Source organism: Cervus elaphus, chromosome 2 (genome assembly GCF_910594005.1).
Source record: "Cervus elaphus chromosome 2, mCerEla1.1, whole genome shotgun sequence".
NCBI classification, from domain to species: domain Eukaryota; kingdom Metazoa; phylum Chordata; class Mammalia; order Artiodactyla; family Cervidae; genus Cervus; species Cervus elaphus.
Genome location: NC_057816.1, coordinates 47,857,989 through 47,875,355, shown reverse-complemented (window position 1 = coordinate 47,875,355; position 17,367 = coordinate 47,857,989). Strand labels below are relative to the sequence as shown.

The 17,367-nt window shown below is 39.0% G+C and overlaps 1 protein-coding gene and 2 non-coding genes across 11 annotated transcripts in view; all 3 read right to left on the bottom strand.

The window, feature by feature from the left end:
* Positions 1 to 17,367, bottom strand: part of CEP295 (centrosomal protein 295) — a 55,503-nt gene that overhangs the window by 401 nt on the left and 37,735 nt on the right. For 5 of the 9 annotated variants that reach the window (XM_043876858.1, XM_043876878.1, XM_043876869.1 and 2 more), the window contains 11 exons: positions 14,159 to 14,311; positions 9,442 to 9,545; positions 8,873 to 8,975; positions 8,251 to 8,499; positions 7,336 to 7,475; positions 6,403 to 6,577; positions 5,207 to 5,853; positions 4,475 to 4,615; positions 549 to 642; positions 295 to 459; positions 105 to 204 (listed from right to left, as the gene is read on the bottom strand). In XM_043876858.1, the coding sequence (XP_043732793.1) occupies positions 105 to 204; positions 295 to 459; positions 549 to 642; positions 4,475 to 4,615; positions 5,207 to 5,853; positions 6,403 to 6,577; positions 7,336 to 7,475; positions 8,251 to 8,499; positions 8,873 to 8,975; positions 9,442 to 9,545; positions 14,159 to 14,311 (2,071 nt within the window). The remainder of the gene's footprint in view (positions 1 to 104; positions 205 to 294; positions 460 to 548; positions 643 to 4,474; positions 4,616 to 5,206; positions 5,854 to 6,402; positions 6,578 to 7,335; positions 7,476 to 8,250; positions 8,500 to 8,872; positions 8,976 to 9,441; positions 9,546 to 14,158; positions 14,312 to 17,367) is intronic. The other 4 variants (XM_043876887.1, XM_043876904.1, XR_006335710.1 and 1 more) reach the window with 2 other exon arrangements.
* On the bottom strand, positions 9,064 to 9,135 carry LOC122677477. Its single transcript, XR_006335802.1, has one exon. It is a non-coding gene; the product is annotated as a small nucleolar RNA U2-30 (small nucleolar RNA).
* LOC122677480 lies at positions 9,279 to 9,358 on the bottom strand. The gene has a single exon (XR_006335803.1). It is a non-coding gene; the product is annotated as a small nucleolar RNA U2-19 (small nucleolar RNA).

Here is a 17,367-nt window from a genome sequence, read left to right as displayed (position 1 = left end):
CTTGCATCTGACTATGCAACCCCATGAACTGTAGCCAAGGGATTTCCCATGCAGTGGGTTGCCATTCCTTTGTCCATCAGATATATATAAATCCATATACATACCCTAGTGGCCTTTGGTGCGTATGGGGTTGTGCAGTCTTTTTATCTTTAGGAAGAGACGCCTTAACTTTACTCATACCCTTTAGGTGACTTACAAATGAACCTGAGTGGAGAACAAGCCACTGAGTAAAATATGTAATGCCACTGAGTAAAACCACTAAGTAAATACACAGTTCACTTTGATAACAGATACCTGTAGTTTTCTCCGTTATTGTTTTGGTTTGAGAATTTCCAGAGGCGTGAACTTTATCCTTTATCTCTTTCTGTCTCTGAGAGGATCTCTCTATAAATGCCTTTTTTCTTTTTATGAATGCTTCTTGTAAGCTCTCTGTTGCAGCTGTACACCTTGAAAAGGTTTCTGTTTAAAAGTTTTTTTTAAATTATGTATGTCAGCAGTATACAAATTCAAGTTCAATGGGTGTGGGTTCACCAATCTGATGCACATACCTGCACACAGAGTTGGTTTCTCCAGTGGATGTTCTGACATAGCTGGATAATCTGAGTTTTCTGTTTCTGACACAAGAGGCAGAAATTCACTCACCTAATTGCAAGAAAGTCATAGAAGACTTTAACACTTCAGAGAAGACTTTTACAGACTTAAAGGCTCTAAACTTAAACCCTAGTTCTTTTGGAACTGCCTTTCAGAAAATTCAGTTAATTTAAAAATAACTTTAAGACTGAATTTTCTAGAAAGGATGAGTCAAGCAAGAACTGAAAAATGTAAAGGAAAACTTACAAAGCAAGAGCACTTAGTTAGTGGCTGGATCCATTGACCACAGCCTTGTGAATGAAAGGCTCAATGAAACTGAGCCATGCCCTCTAGGGCCACCCAAGATGGCCACCCATGGTGGAGAGTTCTGAGAGACCGTGGTCCACTGGAGAAGCTTAAACAGTATGAAAAGGCAAAACAATACAACACTGAAAGATGGAACTCCTCAGGTCAACAGAAGAGAAGGAGCCAAAGTGAAAACAATGTTAGGATGTGGCTGGTGATAGTCCAATACTGCATAGGAACCTGGAATGTTAGGTCATGAATCAAGACAAATTGAAAGTGAAAGTGGCAAGAGTGAACATCAACATTTTAGCAATCTAAATGGGTTAAAATGGACTGGAATGAGTAAATTTAACTCGGTCATCTGAGTTAAACCATTTTATCAACTACTGTGGGCAAGAATCCCTTAGAAGAAGCCCTCATAGTCAACAAGAGTCCAAAATGCAGTGTTTGAGTGCAATCTCAAACAAGAGAAGGATCTTTACTTGTTTCCAAAGGAAATCATTGACTTACCACAGTAATCCAAGTCTATGCTCCAACCAATAATGCCGAAGAAGCTGAAGTTGAACGGTTCTATGACGACCTACAAGACCTTCTAGAACTAACACCCCAAAAAGATGTCCTTTTCATCATAGGGGACTGGGATGCAAAAGTAGGAAGTCAAGAGATACCTGAAGTAATGGGCAAGTTTCACTTTGGAGTACCAGCAGCAGGGCAAAGCCTAACATTTTTGTTAAGAGTACACAGCAAGCTTCCCTCATAGCTCCTGCAGTGCAGGAGACCTGGGTTCAATTCCTGGGTTGGGAAGATCCTCTTCAAGAAGGAAATGGCAACCCACTCCAGTATTCTTGCCTGGAGAATCCCATGGATAGAGGGGCATGGCAGGCTATGGGGTTGCCAGAGGTAACTACACTACCACCACCACACAGCAAACACTCTTCAACCCTAACCCTACACAGGAGATGACTCTACACATGGACATGACCAGATGGTCAATAACAAAATCAGACTGATATCCATCTTCAGCTTCAAAGAATATACAGTCAGCAAAAACAAGACAGGAGCTGACTGTAGCTCAGATCATGAACTCCTTATTGCCAAATTCAGACTTAAATTGAAGTAAGTAGGAAAATCACTAGAACCCACTAAATCAAATCCCTTGATTATACAGTGGAAGTGACAAATGGATTCAAGGGATTAGATCTGATAGTGCCTTACAGAGATAGAAGAGAAAGGCAAAGGAAAAAAGGAAAGATATACTCATCTGAATGCAGAATTCCGAAAAATAACAAGGAGAGGTAAAGCCTTCCTAACAGATCAATGCAAAGAAACAGACGAAAACAATAGAATGGAAAATGGAAAAGAGCTCAAGAAAATTAGAGCTACCAAGGGAACATTTCATGCAAAGACGGGCACAATACAGGACAGAAAACAGTATGGACCTAATAGAAGCAGAAGATATTAAGAAGAGGTGACAAGAATACACAGAAGAACTGTACAGAAAAGATCTTCATGACCCAGATAATCACAATGGTATGATCACTCACCTACAGGTAACCACTCTGGAGTGCAACGTCAAGTGAGTCTTGGGGAGCATCACAAACAAAGCTAGTGGAGGTGATGGAATTCCAGGTTGAGCTATTTCAAATCCTAAAACATGCTCTTAACTGCTGCACTCAATATGCCAGCAAATTTGGAAAACTCAGCAGTGGACACAGGACTGGAAACAGTAAATTTTCATTCCAATCCCAAAGAATGTTCAAACTACAGCACAATTGTACTCATCCATGCTAGCAAAGTAAAGTGAAGTTGCTCAGTCTTTGCGACCCCATGGACCATCTACACCAACAGTTAAGTCTAATGCTAGCAAAGTAATGCTCAAAATTCTCCAAGCAAGGCTTCAACAGTACACGAACAGAGAATTTCCAGATGTTTAAGCTGGATTTAGAAAAGGCAGAGGAGCCAGAGGTAGAATTGCCAACATCCATTGGAGAAGGAAATGGCAACCCACTCCGATATTCTTGCCTGGAAAATCCCATGGACAGAGGAGCCTGACAGGCTACAGTTCATGGGGTCGCAAAGAATTGGACATGACTGAGGCACTTCACTGGGTCATAGAAGAAACGAGAGTTCCAGAAAAATATCTGCTTTATCGACTATGCCAAAGCCTTTGACTCTGTGGATCACAACAAACTTGTGTACAATTCTTCAAGAGATGGGAATACCACACCACCTAATCTTCCCCCTGGAAATCAAGTTAGAACTGGACATGGAACAATGGACTGGTTCCACATTGGGAAAGGAGTAAGTCAAGACTGTATATTGTTACCCTGCTTATTTAACTTATAAGCAGAGTACATCATGCGAAATGCCAGTCTAGATGAAGCATAAGATGGAATCAAGATTGCCGGGAGAAATATCAATAACTTCAGATGTGCAGATGACACCACCCTTATAGCAGAAAGTGAAGAGGATATGAGGAGCTGCTTGATGAAGGTGAAAGAGGAGAGTGAAAAAGCTTTTAAAACTCAACATTCAAAAAACAAAGATCATGGCATCCAGTCCTATCACTTAATGGGAAATAGATGGGGAAACAATGGAAACAGACTTGATTTTCTTGGGCTCCAAAATCCCTGTGGATGGTAACTGCAGCCATGAAATTAAGACACTTGCTCCTTGGAAGAAAAGCTATGACCAATCTAGACAGCATACTAAAAAGCAGAGACATTATTTTGCTGACAAAGGTCTGTCTAGTCAAAGCTATGGTTTTTCCGGTAATGTATCGATGTGAGAGTTGGACTATAAAGAAAGCTGAAGAATTGATGCTTCTGAACTGTGGTGTTGGAGAAGACTCTTGAGAGTCCCTTGGACAGCACGGAGATCCAACCCGTCCATCCTAAAGGAAATCAGTCCTGAACATTCATTGGAAGGACTGATGCTGAAGCTTCACTACTTTGGCCACCTGATGCAAAGAACAGACTCGCTGGAAAAGACTGATGCTGATGCTGGGAAAGACTGAAGGCTGGAGAAGGGGATGATTGAGGACAAGTTGGTTTTATGGCATCACCAACTCAATGGGCATGAGTTTGAGCATGCTCCAGGAGTTGGTGATGGACAAGGAAGCCTGGCGTGCTGCAGCCCATGGGGTCACAAAGAGTCAGACATGACTGAGTGACTAAACTGAATAGCACTTTGTTAGCACTGTTTTGTGCCATGTAATTGTGCTTCCCTGATAGCTCAGCTGGTGAAGAATCTGCCTGCAATGCAGGAGACCCTGGTTTGATTCCTGGGTTAGGAAGTTTATGTGGAGATGGGACAGGCTATCCACTCCAGTATTCTTGCCTGGACAGAAGAGTCTGTCCTCAAGGACAGAGGATCCTGGCAGGAGTCGCTCAGAGGCAGACATGACTGAAGGACTAAGCACCAGCAGCAGTAGCCCTATCAGCTTACCCACTGTCAGTTTCCTACTGTCAGCACATTCAGACAGTGATACTGTAAGAAGAAATGCCATGTACAAATCAAAGTAAAAATACCCTTATCCCCTACATTTCAACAATGGGTTGCTATATAATTGACGTTTATTGAGAACTGTGAAATTTACCTGAAAACAGCTCTTTGCCTCATTTTCTCTCTTTTCTTCTAGGGTTAAGTTTGCAAAATCCATTTCAGCAATACTGATATCACTGGTGCTTGTCAATGTAAGTTCTGGTTCTTCCATTATACCATGGCCAGATTCTGTTTCCTGTTTAACAAAAGGGAAACCACATTCAACTATGGACACCAGAGAAGGTCTACTCCATATATTATAAAGCCAAATGCTTACAGGACTAGGTGGCCATAGTGAGTAGGGGCTGTACAGAATCAGAGTTTGCATCCTATCTAAATGTAGTGGTGGCTGGCTACTGGGCTGCAGCCAAATGCAGCTCACTGCTGCTAGAGCACCCTTTGTAAGGGAACAGCCTTTAAATACTCAACAAGAATACAAGAAGATCCAAAAGGTGACCAAAACACCTTATTTTCTGCTTATCTGTGGCAGGACAAACAGTACTAGAAGGTAAAAGCTATGTTCAAGTGACTGCTGAAGCATAGGCTTAGCTATCATTCTTCAGGTAAGCTGGAGAAGAGAAATGTAAATTGGAAAGAAAGAAATGTAAAATTCAGAGGGAGGTCAAATTGAAAAATCTGTCATTTCTACATTTCACTGGAGATTTCCAATGATTATGAGACTCTCAGATAGGAATGTGAACAAGGAGCTTTGTTGCATGTCCTGCAGTTTTGTTTTCAAAGTCTTTCCTGAAAATGTATTCAGGTGTACAGCACAGATTTCACTTACCCAGACTGGAATAGATCTCTGTAATGAAAATGATCCAGAATTTACAAAGAGCTCTGATTGTGCAAGTTGAGATGGGTTTCCTATGATTGTTGGAATTCCTGCCATAGTTGAATCCTGAAGACATTTTTCATTCTGAACAGTGAGTGAATATGGTATCTGAATTGAAGTTCCCATCTCTACTGTCCTTACACATAAATGAGAGTCAATTTCCTCTATGTGTGGATTTAAATCACAGGTTTCTTTTTTATCAGCAGTGAATCCTTGACCTTGTAACACTGTATCAAGTCTTTCTGATAGTTTTTCAAAGCCCAGTCTGTCTTTTCTGCCTTCTGGTTGGTCTTTTATTGACCACTCACTAGAGGTAGAACCACATGGAGTGATATGCTGTAGATTTAACTGATGAAATACATTAGCCTCACCAGATGAATTGAAGACCAAACTTTGCAAATTTCCTACTGAGAGCTGGAAATGAACACTTTTTTGCTGATTTTGTAACAGTTCATTTTGTTCAGAGGAACAGTTCTGATTTTCCACACCTTGGGAAGAAGCTCTCGCTTCAATGCTAAAAATGCTTGGTAGATCGGCATGCTGGCTCCCTTCCTGTGAAGAATATTCTGGTCGAAGTTGTTGAAAAGATTGTTCAGACCCTGTAAGAGATCAGTTGATCATAATTAGGTGTTGTAAAACTTGGATATAATCTCTAACAATTTCTGAGAAAATTATAAATAAAGCCAGGTTACTTATAAAGTTCAGGAACAAAAACTGATGTACACAAACAAGAATAGGAAGCTAAAGGACGGTCACAGTGATTTTCAAATAATTACTGCTCACACCATGGATTTTCTCCTATAATATTTAATAAAGGAAATACAGCTATTAGACCACAATGAGGACGTATCCCCCTATAACAGAATATTGACTTTATAACTGAAAGACTAAAACATTCATGCATGTCTCACAGATGGGTATGTTGTGATGTGTGCATATACATATATATACATAATTTGTATAACTTTTAACTGTAAGAGCTGAGGTAGGGAAGCTGAACAAGAGGCAGCACTTACTACCCTCAAAAGGAATAAGGGTATGAGTGGAGACAAACCAAGAGCTACTAGGCGCAATTTCCAAGGAAAAATGATATAAACCACCATGAGAAACTATTGAGCTTTATTTAACTTTTCCAAACTTCTACATACCCTCAATATCTTCTGCAGCAAAACTCTGAGCTGCATCACAAGCCATGTTAGGGTCAGGCTGCTGGTTCAGACTGGTGTTAGAAGAATGCAGGCTGGCCCTCCTCAGTGCTGTAAAAGAAGCCACACTTTTGGGGGATGGAGTAGCATGGAGGCTTTCACAGGAAGAACCTGACCTCTGACGGGAAACGGAAAGGCTGTGTTATCAGTTGCATCAACAAATCCTCATGTTTCTTTGCTATTACACTTCCTTAATTACCACTTTACTATCACATTAACAACTTGCTTATTCAAACCCAATTCTTTAACTTTAGGAAATATGAGAGACTTTTTATTTAGAAAACAAACTGTGTATTAACTAACAAGACACAGTTCAGAACATGACTGAATCATTTTCTGTTAAGCATGAATTATGCAGAGCTGCCTGGAAACAGAAAGACTCAGGTTTGAATCTTAGTTCCTTTACTCTGTAGGAGGAGACTCAAAATTTTGCAACATTCTATTTACCTGACTATTTAAGACTAAATTCCATCAAAGTAACCCTTGCCCCTAAACCCAGAAAACTAAGGATAAAAATGTTCTCAAGTTTTTATGGAGTGACCCATAGCTAGAAATAAAGCTGTTGGGACCAAATTCTAATGCACCTATTTTCAATCTTGGTTCCACATTATAACCATTTTATCTGACCATTCCTAGATTTTCTGATTTAATTGGTCAGAGGTACAGTCTGGGCCTGTCAGGCTATAGTCCATGGGGTCGCAACAGTTGGACATGACTTAGCAACCAAACCACCACCACCACAGTCTGGGCATTGGTACCTAAAAGCTCACCAGATGATTTCAGTTCACAGCCAAGGCTAAGAATCATTCTTCTGTTCCAACAGAAGAAAAAACAGATGGTTTTTTGAAATTCACTGCAAAGAAGCATCTACTTTACCTGGTTAAAGTCTTTGCTGTCTTGAGAAATCCCAGAGAAACTTGAAAACAAATCAAAATCTGGATGTGGTTCTAAGGGTTTAAATAGCTGATGATGCAAATTTGGAAAACTGTGCTCCAATTCTGGAAAGTCAAAGTCAACTGTTGGAATTTAAGGAAAAAAAAAAAAAGACATTTATCTTAAAAGTGAAGCCTAGAAAAGTAGTACTAAGAACATATTCATAAAGGTTATTTTAAGGTAACTGCAACTCAACAAAATTACTTCCATTCCTGTCATTACCAGCAGATGCTTTCAAATTAAGCCCTATCATTATTTCTGATGCAAAAGGGGTTTCCAAACCCTTTGACACATTTAAGTTTCCATTTCTACTAGCCTCAAAGTCTTTATGGGGTTAATTAGGAATAAGATGCCATTAGGGTCACTGCTTTGCTACAATAAGCTTTGTTACTCTCAGATCACTTGGGGATCAATTACTTAAGAAAAGCTCACTGTACTAAGTGCTACCATGGGCCAGACACTGTACTTCCTGTGTTTTATTTCACTTTATTCTCCAACACCTCTTCTACAGAGGATGAAGAGTAAGCTGCCTGTGGTCTCAGGAAACAGTCATAGGGTCTGTATGACTTAAGTTTACGTGCTCAATACAGGCAGTACTGCCTCCGCTGCTATAGGTAACTTTGCAAAGGTACAGGAAGACCTACTCATCTCTTCTACATGGTCTTCAGTCTGATTTCAGAGCTCCTTTCTCACTAAGTGCTGTCCTCAGTGTTTTCCATGTTATAATTGCTACAGCAAGCCATCAAACACACAGCTCAAACAATCACTACTTCCAACTAAAAAGGATGATAGGTTAAAAAACGAAGAACACTTAGTTTACAGACTATTAAGAAAGTCTTACTTTTAAATAAAACTTACCCCGAAAGTCTGTTTTTTCAGTCATCAAATTTGCTTCAGTAATGTACTTGTCTCTCATCTGCTGAATGTGTGTCTGACCAGATATCAGTGTTTCCACTGCACTTAAAAGAGGTTTATGGACATCCCGAGAGTCCTGTCTTTGATAAATATCTTGTGTTGAAGGAACCCTAGAACTTAAAACATTTGTTTCCTCTTCTTTACTGGCAGGAAGTTCTTGTTCCCTATGGTCCACATGCTCTGGGACTGACTCTGAAAATGGGGTTTAATGAAAATACTTAATGGCTGGGTACTTCCTTTGAGACAGATTTTAGCAGACAGACATAGCAACATACATTGATAAGCAATCAGTACAACCAAGAAACGTGCTTGGTAGTTCTCACTGATATTAGCAGACCCTGCTCAATGTGCTACTGGAGACTGATAGAGCATGAACTGTGACTTCCAAACATGTTTAGAATATCATATTGTCCAATATTCTAAAGGCATGATTAGTTTACTTTTGAGACTTAAAGAACAATCCCTCTCAGCACATTCTGAAAAACAATGTTAGCTCTCATCACTGTACTGCAACTCAACTGGTGCTTCACTTTCAATTTGTTTATAAATGTTTTGATACTCGTACCTGGCTCTGTAAGGCTCAAATCTATGTTTTCGTAACTTAAAAAGCTCCCAGTAGAAACAGTTATTGAAGATAATGGCTCATGATAAACTTCTTGTGTTTCAGCCTAAAAATTAAGGAGAACATTAGGCCACTGTGTAGGAAGAAATAGCTAGAAAAAAACCCAAACTGCCAACAGTAGCAGTTATTAATTCTGAGCTCAGATCAAGTGTAGAAACCTTCATAGTTATATAAAGTTCTGCAGTAAAAACTTTTCATCATTGCTCAGAACTGATCAGCCTTTCATACATGTACACCCACAACCCTCACTTACCCACCAATAAGCCCCTTAATTATCCAGTCACCTTTACACACACACACCCAAACACACACACACACACACACACCCCTTATTTTAAATTATTTTGCTTCTCAGAACTACAGAGATCATGCATCAGGTACACCGGGTGGTCGTCTGATGCTCAGATTTGGCTACTTTCATCACTGATCCACTTTAGTAAGAGCAGATCTCAGAGAACACAGATGAAGCCAAGCAGCTCTAATGATACAGGGCACATCAAGACATTACTAACCTTAACATCTGACTTCACATTTGGATTCAGGTACATATGGCCTTCTCTCTCCACAGCGTAGCTTAATACTGCATGATTCTCAACCACAGCCTCCTTGGCTTTGACTAAAAGGAGTGAGGAAGAAGGACTAGATTATGACAAATCAAATTCTTAGCCAGAGGGCATAATTTCCTGCCTTCCTACAATTCTCTCTTTTTGACTGAGAAGAAAAAACAATTCACGTTATTATTCATTAATATTTATAGTTAGCACATTATACTTTTCCATGGAAAACTGTAGTTGTCATTATTATTCTATGAATAAAAACCCTTTAGAAAAGAGCCAGTGTGATTCGAAATGCTTCTATCATCATTTTAAGTGAAGAAGCAAGAATATTCAATCATAAGTACAGTGTGGCCTCAAAGTTGAGAAAAATGTACATAATAAAGAAAGTGCAACCAGTGAAAGGACAAGGAGAAATCTGACTTCTTTATAACTTGCAGTGTTGTCTAAAATCACAGGAGCATGTACTGCTTTTACTATGAATTATCATTCCTAATTACATTTGACATACTAAAAACACATAGAAATTATACTATCTCACTATTAGTAATTTGGGTATTCTGAGTTAGTTTTTTTCTTACTCTCAATTGCCAGTATTTGTGAGAAAGCTGGCCAAAGCATATGTCATCTGTGGCTCTGAAACAGAATAAAATTAAAACTGTTCCACCAAATATAAAAAAAAATTTTCGTCTCATTATCACCATGATATTAAGAGATCATGCTAATTAAATGTTTCTTAAGTGTTTATGTAAGAAATGTTTTCTAAGAGGTCACATATCCCAGGCACGTATGAATCTATATATGTGTGTAGATAGATATTCATAAAATGATATCTATATTATGGATAATTAAGTAAAACTACAGAAAATATATTTAAATATAATTTGTTTTTAAATACATTTTTTGACTCCTAGTTGAATTAAAAATATTGTGACATAATTCAACCATTAAACTGTTACTTGGCTGCTTCTATATCCACTAAGATTTTAAGTGAAGAAAGTAAGAAACTTAATAGTTTTTTTTTAAGCAGCTCATCTCAAAAGCCAGTTTTGAGATGAGAAATTAGGGATTTTTCATTTCAGAATCACAATTCTATAACTGTTATTATCTATAACAAACCAAAGATTCCCCCAGAGCGGGGGTTGGTCCAGGGTAGCATTTGGGTACTGAATCCCAAAGAAAGGAAATCCCAAAGAATGCTCAAACTACCGCACAATTGCACTCATCTCACATACTAGTAAAGTGATGCTCAAAATTCTCCAAGCCAGACTTCAACAGTACATGAACCATGAACTTCCAGATGTTCAAGCTGGATAGAAAAGGCAGAGGAACCAGAGATCAAATTGCCAACATCTGATGGATCATCGAAAAAGCAAGAGAGTTCCAGAAAAACATCTACTTCTGCTTTATTGACTATGCCAAAGCCTTTGACTATATCGATCACAATAAACTGGAAAATTATGAAAGAGATGGGAATACCAGACCACCTGACCTGCCTCTTGAGAAATCTATATGCAGGTCAGGAAGCAAGTTAGAATTGGACATGGAACAACAGACTGCTTCCAAATAGGAAAAGAAGTACGTCAAGGCTGTATATTGTCACCCTGCTTATTTAACTTATATGCAGAGTATATCATGAGAAACCCTGGGCTGGAAGAAGCACAAGCTGGAATCAAGATTGCTGGGAGAAATAATAACCTCAGATATGCAGATGACACCACCCTTATGGCAGAGAGTGAAGAGGAACTTTAAAAAGTCTCTTGATGAAAGTGAAAGAGGAAAGTGAAAAAGTTGGCTTAAAGGTCAACATTCAGAAAACTAAGATCATGGCATCTGGTCCCATCACTTCATGGCAAATAGATGGGGAAACAGTGGAAATAGTGTCAGACTTTATTTTTCTGGGCTCCAAAATCACTGCAGATGGTGACTGCAGCCATGAAATTAAAAGATGCTTACTCCTTGGAAGCAAAGTTATGACCAACCTAGATAGCACATTAAAAAGCAGAGACATTACTTTGCCAACAAAGGTCCGTCTAGTCAAGGCTATGGTTTTTCCAGTGGTCATGTTGGATGTGACAGTTGGACTGTGAAGAAAGCTGAGCACCGAAAAATTGATGCTTCTGAACTGTGGTATTGGAGAAGACTCTTGAGAGTCCCCTGGACTGCAAGGAGATCCAACCAGTCCATCCTAGAGGAGATCAGTCCTGGGTGTCCACTGGAAGGACTGACACTGAAGCTGAAACTCCAATACTTTGGCCACCTCATGTGAAGAGTTGACTCATTGGAAAAGACCCTGATGCTGGGAGGGATTGGGGGCAGGAGGAGAAGGGGACGACAGAGGATGAGATGGCTGGATGGCATCACCGACTCAATGGACATGAGTAGGAGTAAACTCCAGGAGCTGGTGATGGACAGAGAGGCCTGGTGTGCTGCGATTCATGGGGTCGCAAAGAGTCGGACACGACTGAGCGACTGAACTGAACAGAACTTAAGAATTGAAAAATAAAAATGAGAGAGAGAAGCAAGGTCGAGTTACTTAAGATGTTGAAGAATTCAATGGATAAGGTCCCTGAAAGTAACTGGAAGAGAAGTATCACTGGTTTGAAAACAGCACACTGATAATAGGGATACAGTGGGAGGTTCCTAAAAAGGGGTTACTTCATTAAAGCAATGCCTTAAAGAGAGTAATCTTCCCATACTGCTACTGGAAGGCAACATTTTCTGCTTTCCTGAGAAGCAAAGCACCATTTCCTGCTTTCCTACAAAAGCAAAGGGTACAGAGTGCAAAGCTAGGGAGTACCACCTAAAAAGCTGAGAAACCAAGGTGAGGTGATGACCTGAATCAAGCGGTAGAGAGGGAAAAGACGACGCTAACAACACTAACACCCTCCCTTCCAAGGTAGAAACAAAACCACTCCAGGATGATTGTGAGAAAGAGACAAGCAGCCTCTGACAGCCAGGAGCAAACCTGGCACTACTGGCTATGCCTTGGAGTTCTCCTGGGAACAAATACTGGAGAAGGCCACTCTGTGACTATGATGGGTCAAAACAAAAATAAGACCATCAGTTCTCATGTCTGAACATAGACAAAACCATGAATACTGTCAAACCACAAAAAAAACCATCTCCTTATCCTGGCTGACATGAGTGACTGCTGCTTAACCAATTACAGCTTTACTTAGCCTAACTCCATTACTCCTACCTCCTAGATAAGAATTTTGTAGGTATCCAATAATAGAATCACACTTGCTTCCTGGTAATATCCAATACGAATAAGCAAAGCCCTATTTCCTTGAACCCTCCCCAAAATCACCTAATAAAAGCCCAAGTCTTACAGTAAGTCCTTTCTGATACCCTCTCACTAACTCACTTTTGGTTCCCCTTGGTGTGCATGCTCTCTCACTGTAGCAAGTCAAAGCACACAGCTTTCTTGTGTAGAGGTGTGATCTCTAGTAGTCTTTGGCTAGAGGACATTGACAGGTAGAATAAAAAGGAATGCAAGTATTCACTGAGTGAGTGAAAGTCACTCAGTCATGTCCGACTCTGCGATCTAATGGACTATACAGTCCATGGAATTCTCCAGGCCAGAATACTGCAGTGGGTAGCCTTTCTCCAGGGGATCTTCCCAACCCAGGGACTGAACCCAGGTCTCCCACATTGCAGGCAGATTCTTTACCAGCTGAGCCAACAAGGAAGCAAAGAATACCGGAGTGGGTAGCCTTCCCTTCTCCAGCGGATCTTCCCGACCCAGGAATCAAACCTGGGTCTCCTGCATTGCAGGTGGATTCTTTACCAATTGAGTTATCAGGGAAGTCCTTAAGTATTCACTGGCTAAATCTAAAAAAAAATGGTAATAGTTTTACTTTGAAATTTCAAAAACTATAATTCATTGGAAATTGTATCTGTAGTTATTTCAATCTCCAATTTAAAAAGGAGATGCTGAAGTCAATTCCTCTATAAACTCCCGTGTAGAAAATAGGTCTCACTCTTCTCTCATTCTATTAAACACTATGTACAACTAGGGCAATAGTTATCCAAGTGTAAGTGATAGCTAAAATAAGAAGAAATCTGGTTAGCAAAAGATAACTTTTAAAAAGATACTTTAGAAGTAATGAAGCAGTACTGGAACTATGCTTTGTAGAGTCAATATTATACATGAAACCCAGCCTGTTATAAACATGCATAAATTCAAAAGCAAGAAAACTAACATCAGTTGTCTTTGCGTGGCAGATTTTAGTCATTTAAAAATTTTTTTTTGTAACTTGTTCTTTAATACTTTCCAACATTTAAAACTAAACATAAAACAGCTCATTTAGAATGCCACAGATGTGAAATTACTTATTCTCTAAATAAACTTCACTTTCCTCATTCAACTTTTTGCATATGGAATATCGGCTTCTTATGGGAAAAAATTTTACAGTATGTAAACACAGAAAATAGAAAGTGAAACCCAATCTCCCACAAGGGTTAACCTGTACCAACATGTTGATTCCTATTTCAGACAGTTTTCAAATGCACGAACAGACTTTTCTCCTCTCATTTAACAGTTTCACAAAACTGCAGTTTTACCAAAGTTATTTACCATTTTTCATTACAAGCAACACTACAATAATTATCTTCTGCCCACATACTCTTGGTGCACAGCAATTCCACTTTCGATTCCTTTCTCTCTCACCTGCTTTATCAGAGTCATCACCACAGATGTTCTCCTGGGCAACTGGGTGAAGATGACCAAATGGATCATGGTCCAGAGGGCTCCCAAGAAAACTTTGTTCTCGGCTTATTGAGACCCTCAGGGGGTCTCTGTCTTGATAAAGATCAGGTTTACCTGGGAGGAAAAAAAATTGACGTACTGGATTTCCACTTATCTTTCTACTTGAAACTAAAAAGGGTAAAAATCTAAACTCTTAAAGGTTTGATCAATGTATCAAGAAAAAGTAACTGCTTAACTTTCACACAGCCTTTACACTGTTTTACTTCAATTTTACTAAGTTTTTAATATGCCTGAAGAACTTACCATTAATATTGTAAGGTATAATACATATTCATAATGTAAAATTCAAAAACAGTCACAGCTAATCTGTGATATAAGGTACCAATCCAGGTGTTTACCCTGGGGAGAGGAGGAATAAGAGTTAATATCAAGGGTACAAAGGAAGAGTTTATGGAATTCTCTAACATTCCAATTCCTGAGCTGGATGGTGTCTACCTGAGGGTGATTTTCAAAGTACTTATTTCTGTAAGTAAAATAAATACTTATGATTGAAATAAACACTTATGAAACAAAGGAATGGGAGACACTCAGAAGTAGAAGCTAATTTACTGAGGGCAACTCCAGAAAAACTTGAGAATTAACAGGCAAGATGTATTACAAAATGAAGGTGTATATTAGGGAACTGAAAACAGGTAGAAGGTTTCAAAACATGTACTTGGAAAAGAGCCCTCCCATCACTTGAGATTCCTGTCTCTCAACATCATCCCCCAGAGAACACGGAAGGTTTATTCTCTGGAGAAATGGAATCCTACATGCTGTGATCAAATTTATCACAGACTCTCAAACTGGAAAAATGTTCAAGGGTCACCTTCTAAGGGGAAAAGCGCCACAGCTGACAGGATTCAAGCCTATGTGGGGAGACCCCAATGGATTTCCAGTCTGTCCTCTTGGCCGTGTGGCCGCAGCTCCACTCTGAAATCAGGGGCATCAGGCACAGAATGGGGCAAGGGTGGAGGGAAGGAAAAGAACGGCATAAGGAAATCAGGGGTATTGAAAGAATGTCTACATCCTCTACTCAGGTCCCTCAGGTCGGCCTCCATAGCACCAACAGCCAGGCTTGTATCCAAGCTGGAGGATCTTTCTTTGAAGAAACGGAACTGTAAATTGCTCAGGGAAAAGAACCACAGGTACTAAGTTGACAGTCCTCAATGAAAAACCACCTTTTCCAATGAAATCCAGAAGTAAATAAGGTCCCCATCTATAGAATTTCCAATTAGCCGTTCAGTGTTCCACTGAAATATGCAACATTTTAGATTTTAAAAATTCTAAAATTTCACACAGGAGAAAAAAAACAAGGAAGGACCTAGACAGAAAATACAGGAACCTAAACTAACAAAAACCTATAAATATTCAGTGTAGGTAGTATCTTGCATCCATGAAACAAGAGCAAGATGCTATGAAAAGAAACAATCAGAAAAGAGGACAAGCTTTTAGAAACCATACTTTGAGAGTGAAAATAAAAATTTCTAAGAAATGTTAGAAGAAAAAGCTGAGAAAATGATCCTAGAAGGTAAAGCCAAAAGAAATAAACTACAGAGAAGAAATTTAGCTCAAATTTTCTCAACTTTATCATCACCCACCTAAGGAGCCTTTTAAAGACTTTTTCCCTAATGGCTTCCCAACTCTATGAAATTTAATAACTATATATATCCTGTATATCGTTTTTTCAGGTGGGGGGAGAGTAAGCATTTGGAAACTTTAATACCAGTATAACATTGCTTTGACATTCAACTGCATGGTCTGTAACTTAACAAAATACTGGTCTGAAAGGATTGGAGAACACCCTGGTCCTTCAAATAGTTTCAGAAGCTCTGTTTTCAAAGACAAGGGATAGTATTCACAAAGTGTGAAACTACAAAAGGTGACAAATATTAAAATGAAACTATTTTTCCAAATGCATGCATTATCTACAAATAAAAGTAGAAATACATTAACCAGAAATAAAAAGATTAAGTAAATAATTATACCATATATCATTCTATGTATATTTGTGCTTTGATACCTAAAAAGTAAGACTTTTTCATCTCGCTCAAAACCAATTTTCACCCCTTTTGGAGGCAATAATAGCCTTGTCAAGAACGTATCATTCATCTCAATGGTGAAAAACTGAAAGCATTCCCCCTAAGATCAGGAACAAGAAAAGGGTGCCCACTTTCCCCACTATTATTCAACATACTTCTGGAAGTCCTAGCTACAGCAATCAGAGAAGAAAAAGAAATAAAATGAATCCAGATCAGAAAAGAAGTAGTCAAGTTCTCAGTCTGCATATGACTTGATACTGTACATAGAAAACCCTCAAGATATTATCAGAAAATTACTAGAGCTAATCAGTGAATTTAGCAAAGTTGTAGGATACAAAATCAATACACAGAAATCACTTGCATTTCTATATACTAACAATGAAAAATCAGAAAGAGAAACTATGGAATCAATCCCATTCACCACTGCAACAAAAAGAATTAAATATCTAGGAATAAACTTACACAAGGAGACAAAAGAACTGTACACAGAAAAGTGTAAGACACTAATGAAAGACTTCAAAGATGACATAAACGGAGAGATATTCCATGTTCCTGGGTAGGAAGAATCAATGTTCTGAAAATGATTATACTACCAAACACAATCTACAGATTCAATGCACTCCCTGTCAAATTACCAATGGCATTTTCCATGGAACTACAACAGAAAATTTCACAATTCATATGGAAACAAAAGACCCTGAAGAGCCAAAGCAGTCTTGAGAAAGAAGAATGGAGCTGGAAGAATCAACCTTCCTGACTTCAAGTTACACTACAAAGTTACAGTCATCAAGACAGTATGGTACCAGCCCAAAAACAGAAACAGGCCAAAAGAACAAGATAGAAAGCCCAGAAATAAACCCATGAACCTATGGGTACCTTATATTTGACAAAGTAGGCAAGAATATACAATGGGGCAAAGACAGCCTTTTCAATAAATGGTGCTGGGAAAACTGGACAGCTACATATAAAAGAATGAAATTAGAACACTTCCTAACACCATACACAAAGATAAACTCAAAATGGATTAAAGACTTAAATGTAAGACCAGAAACTGTAAAACTCTTACAGGAAAACACAGGCAGAACACGC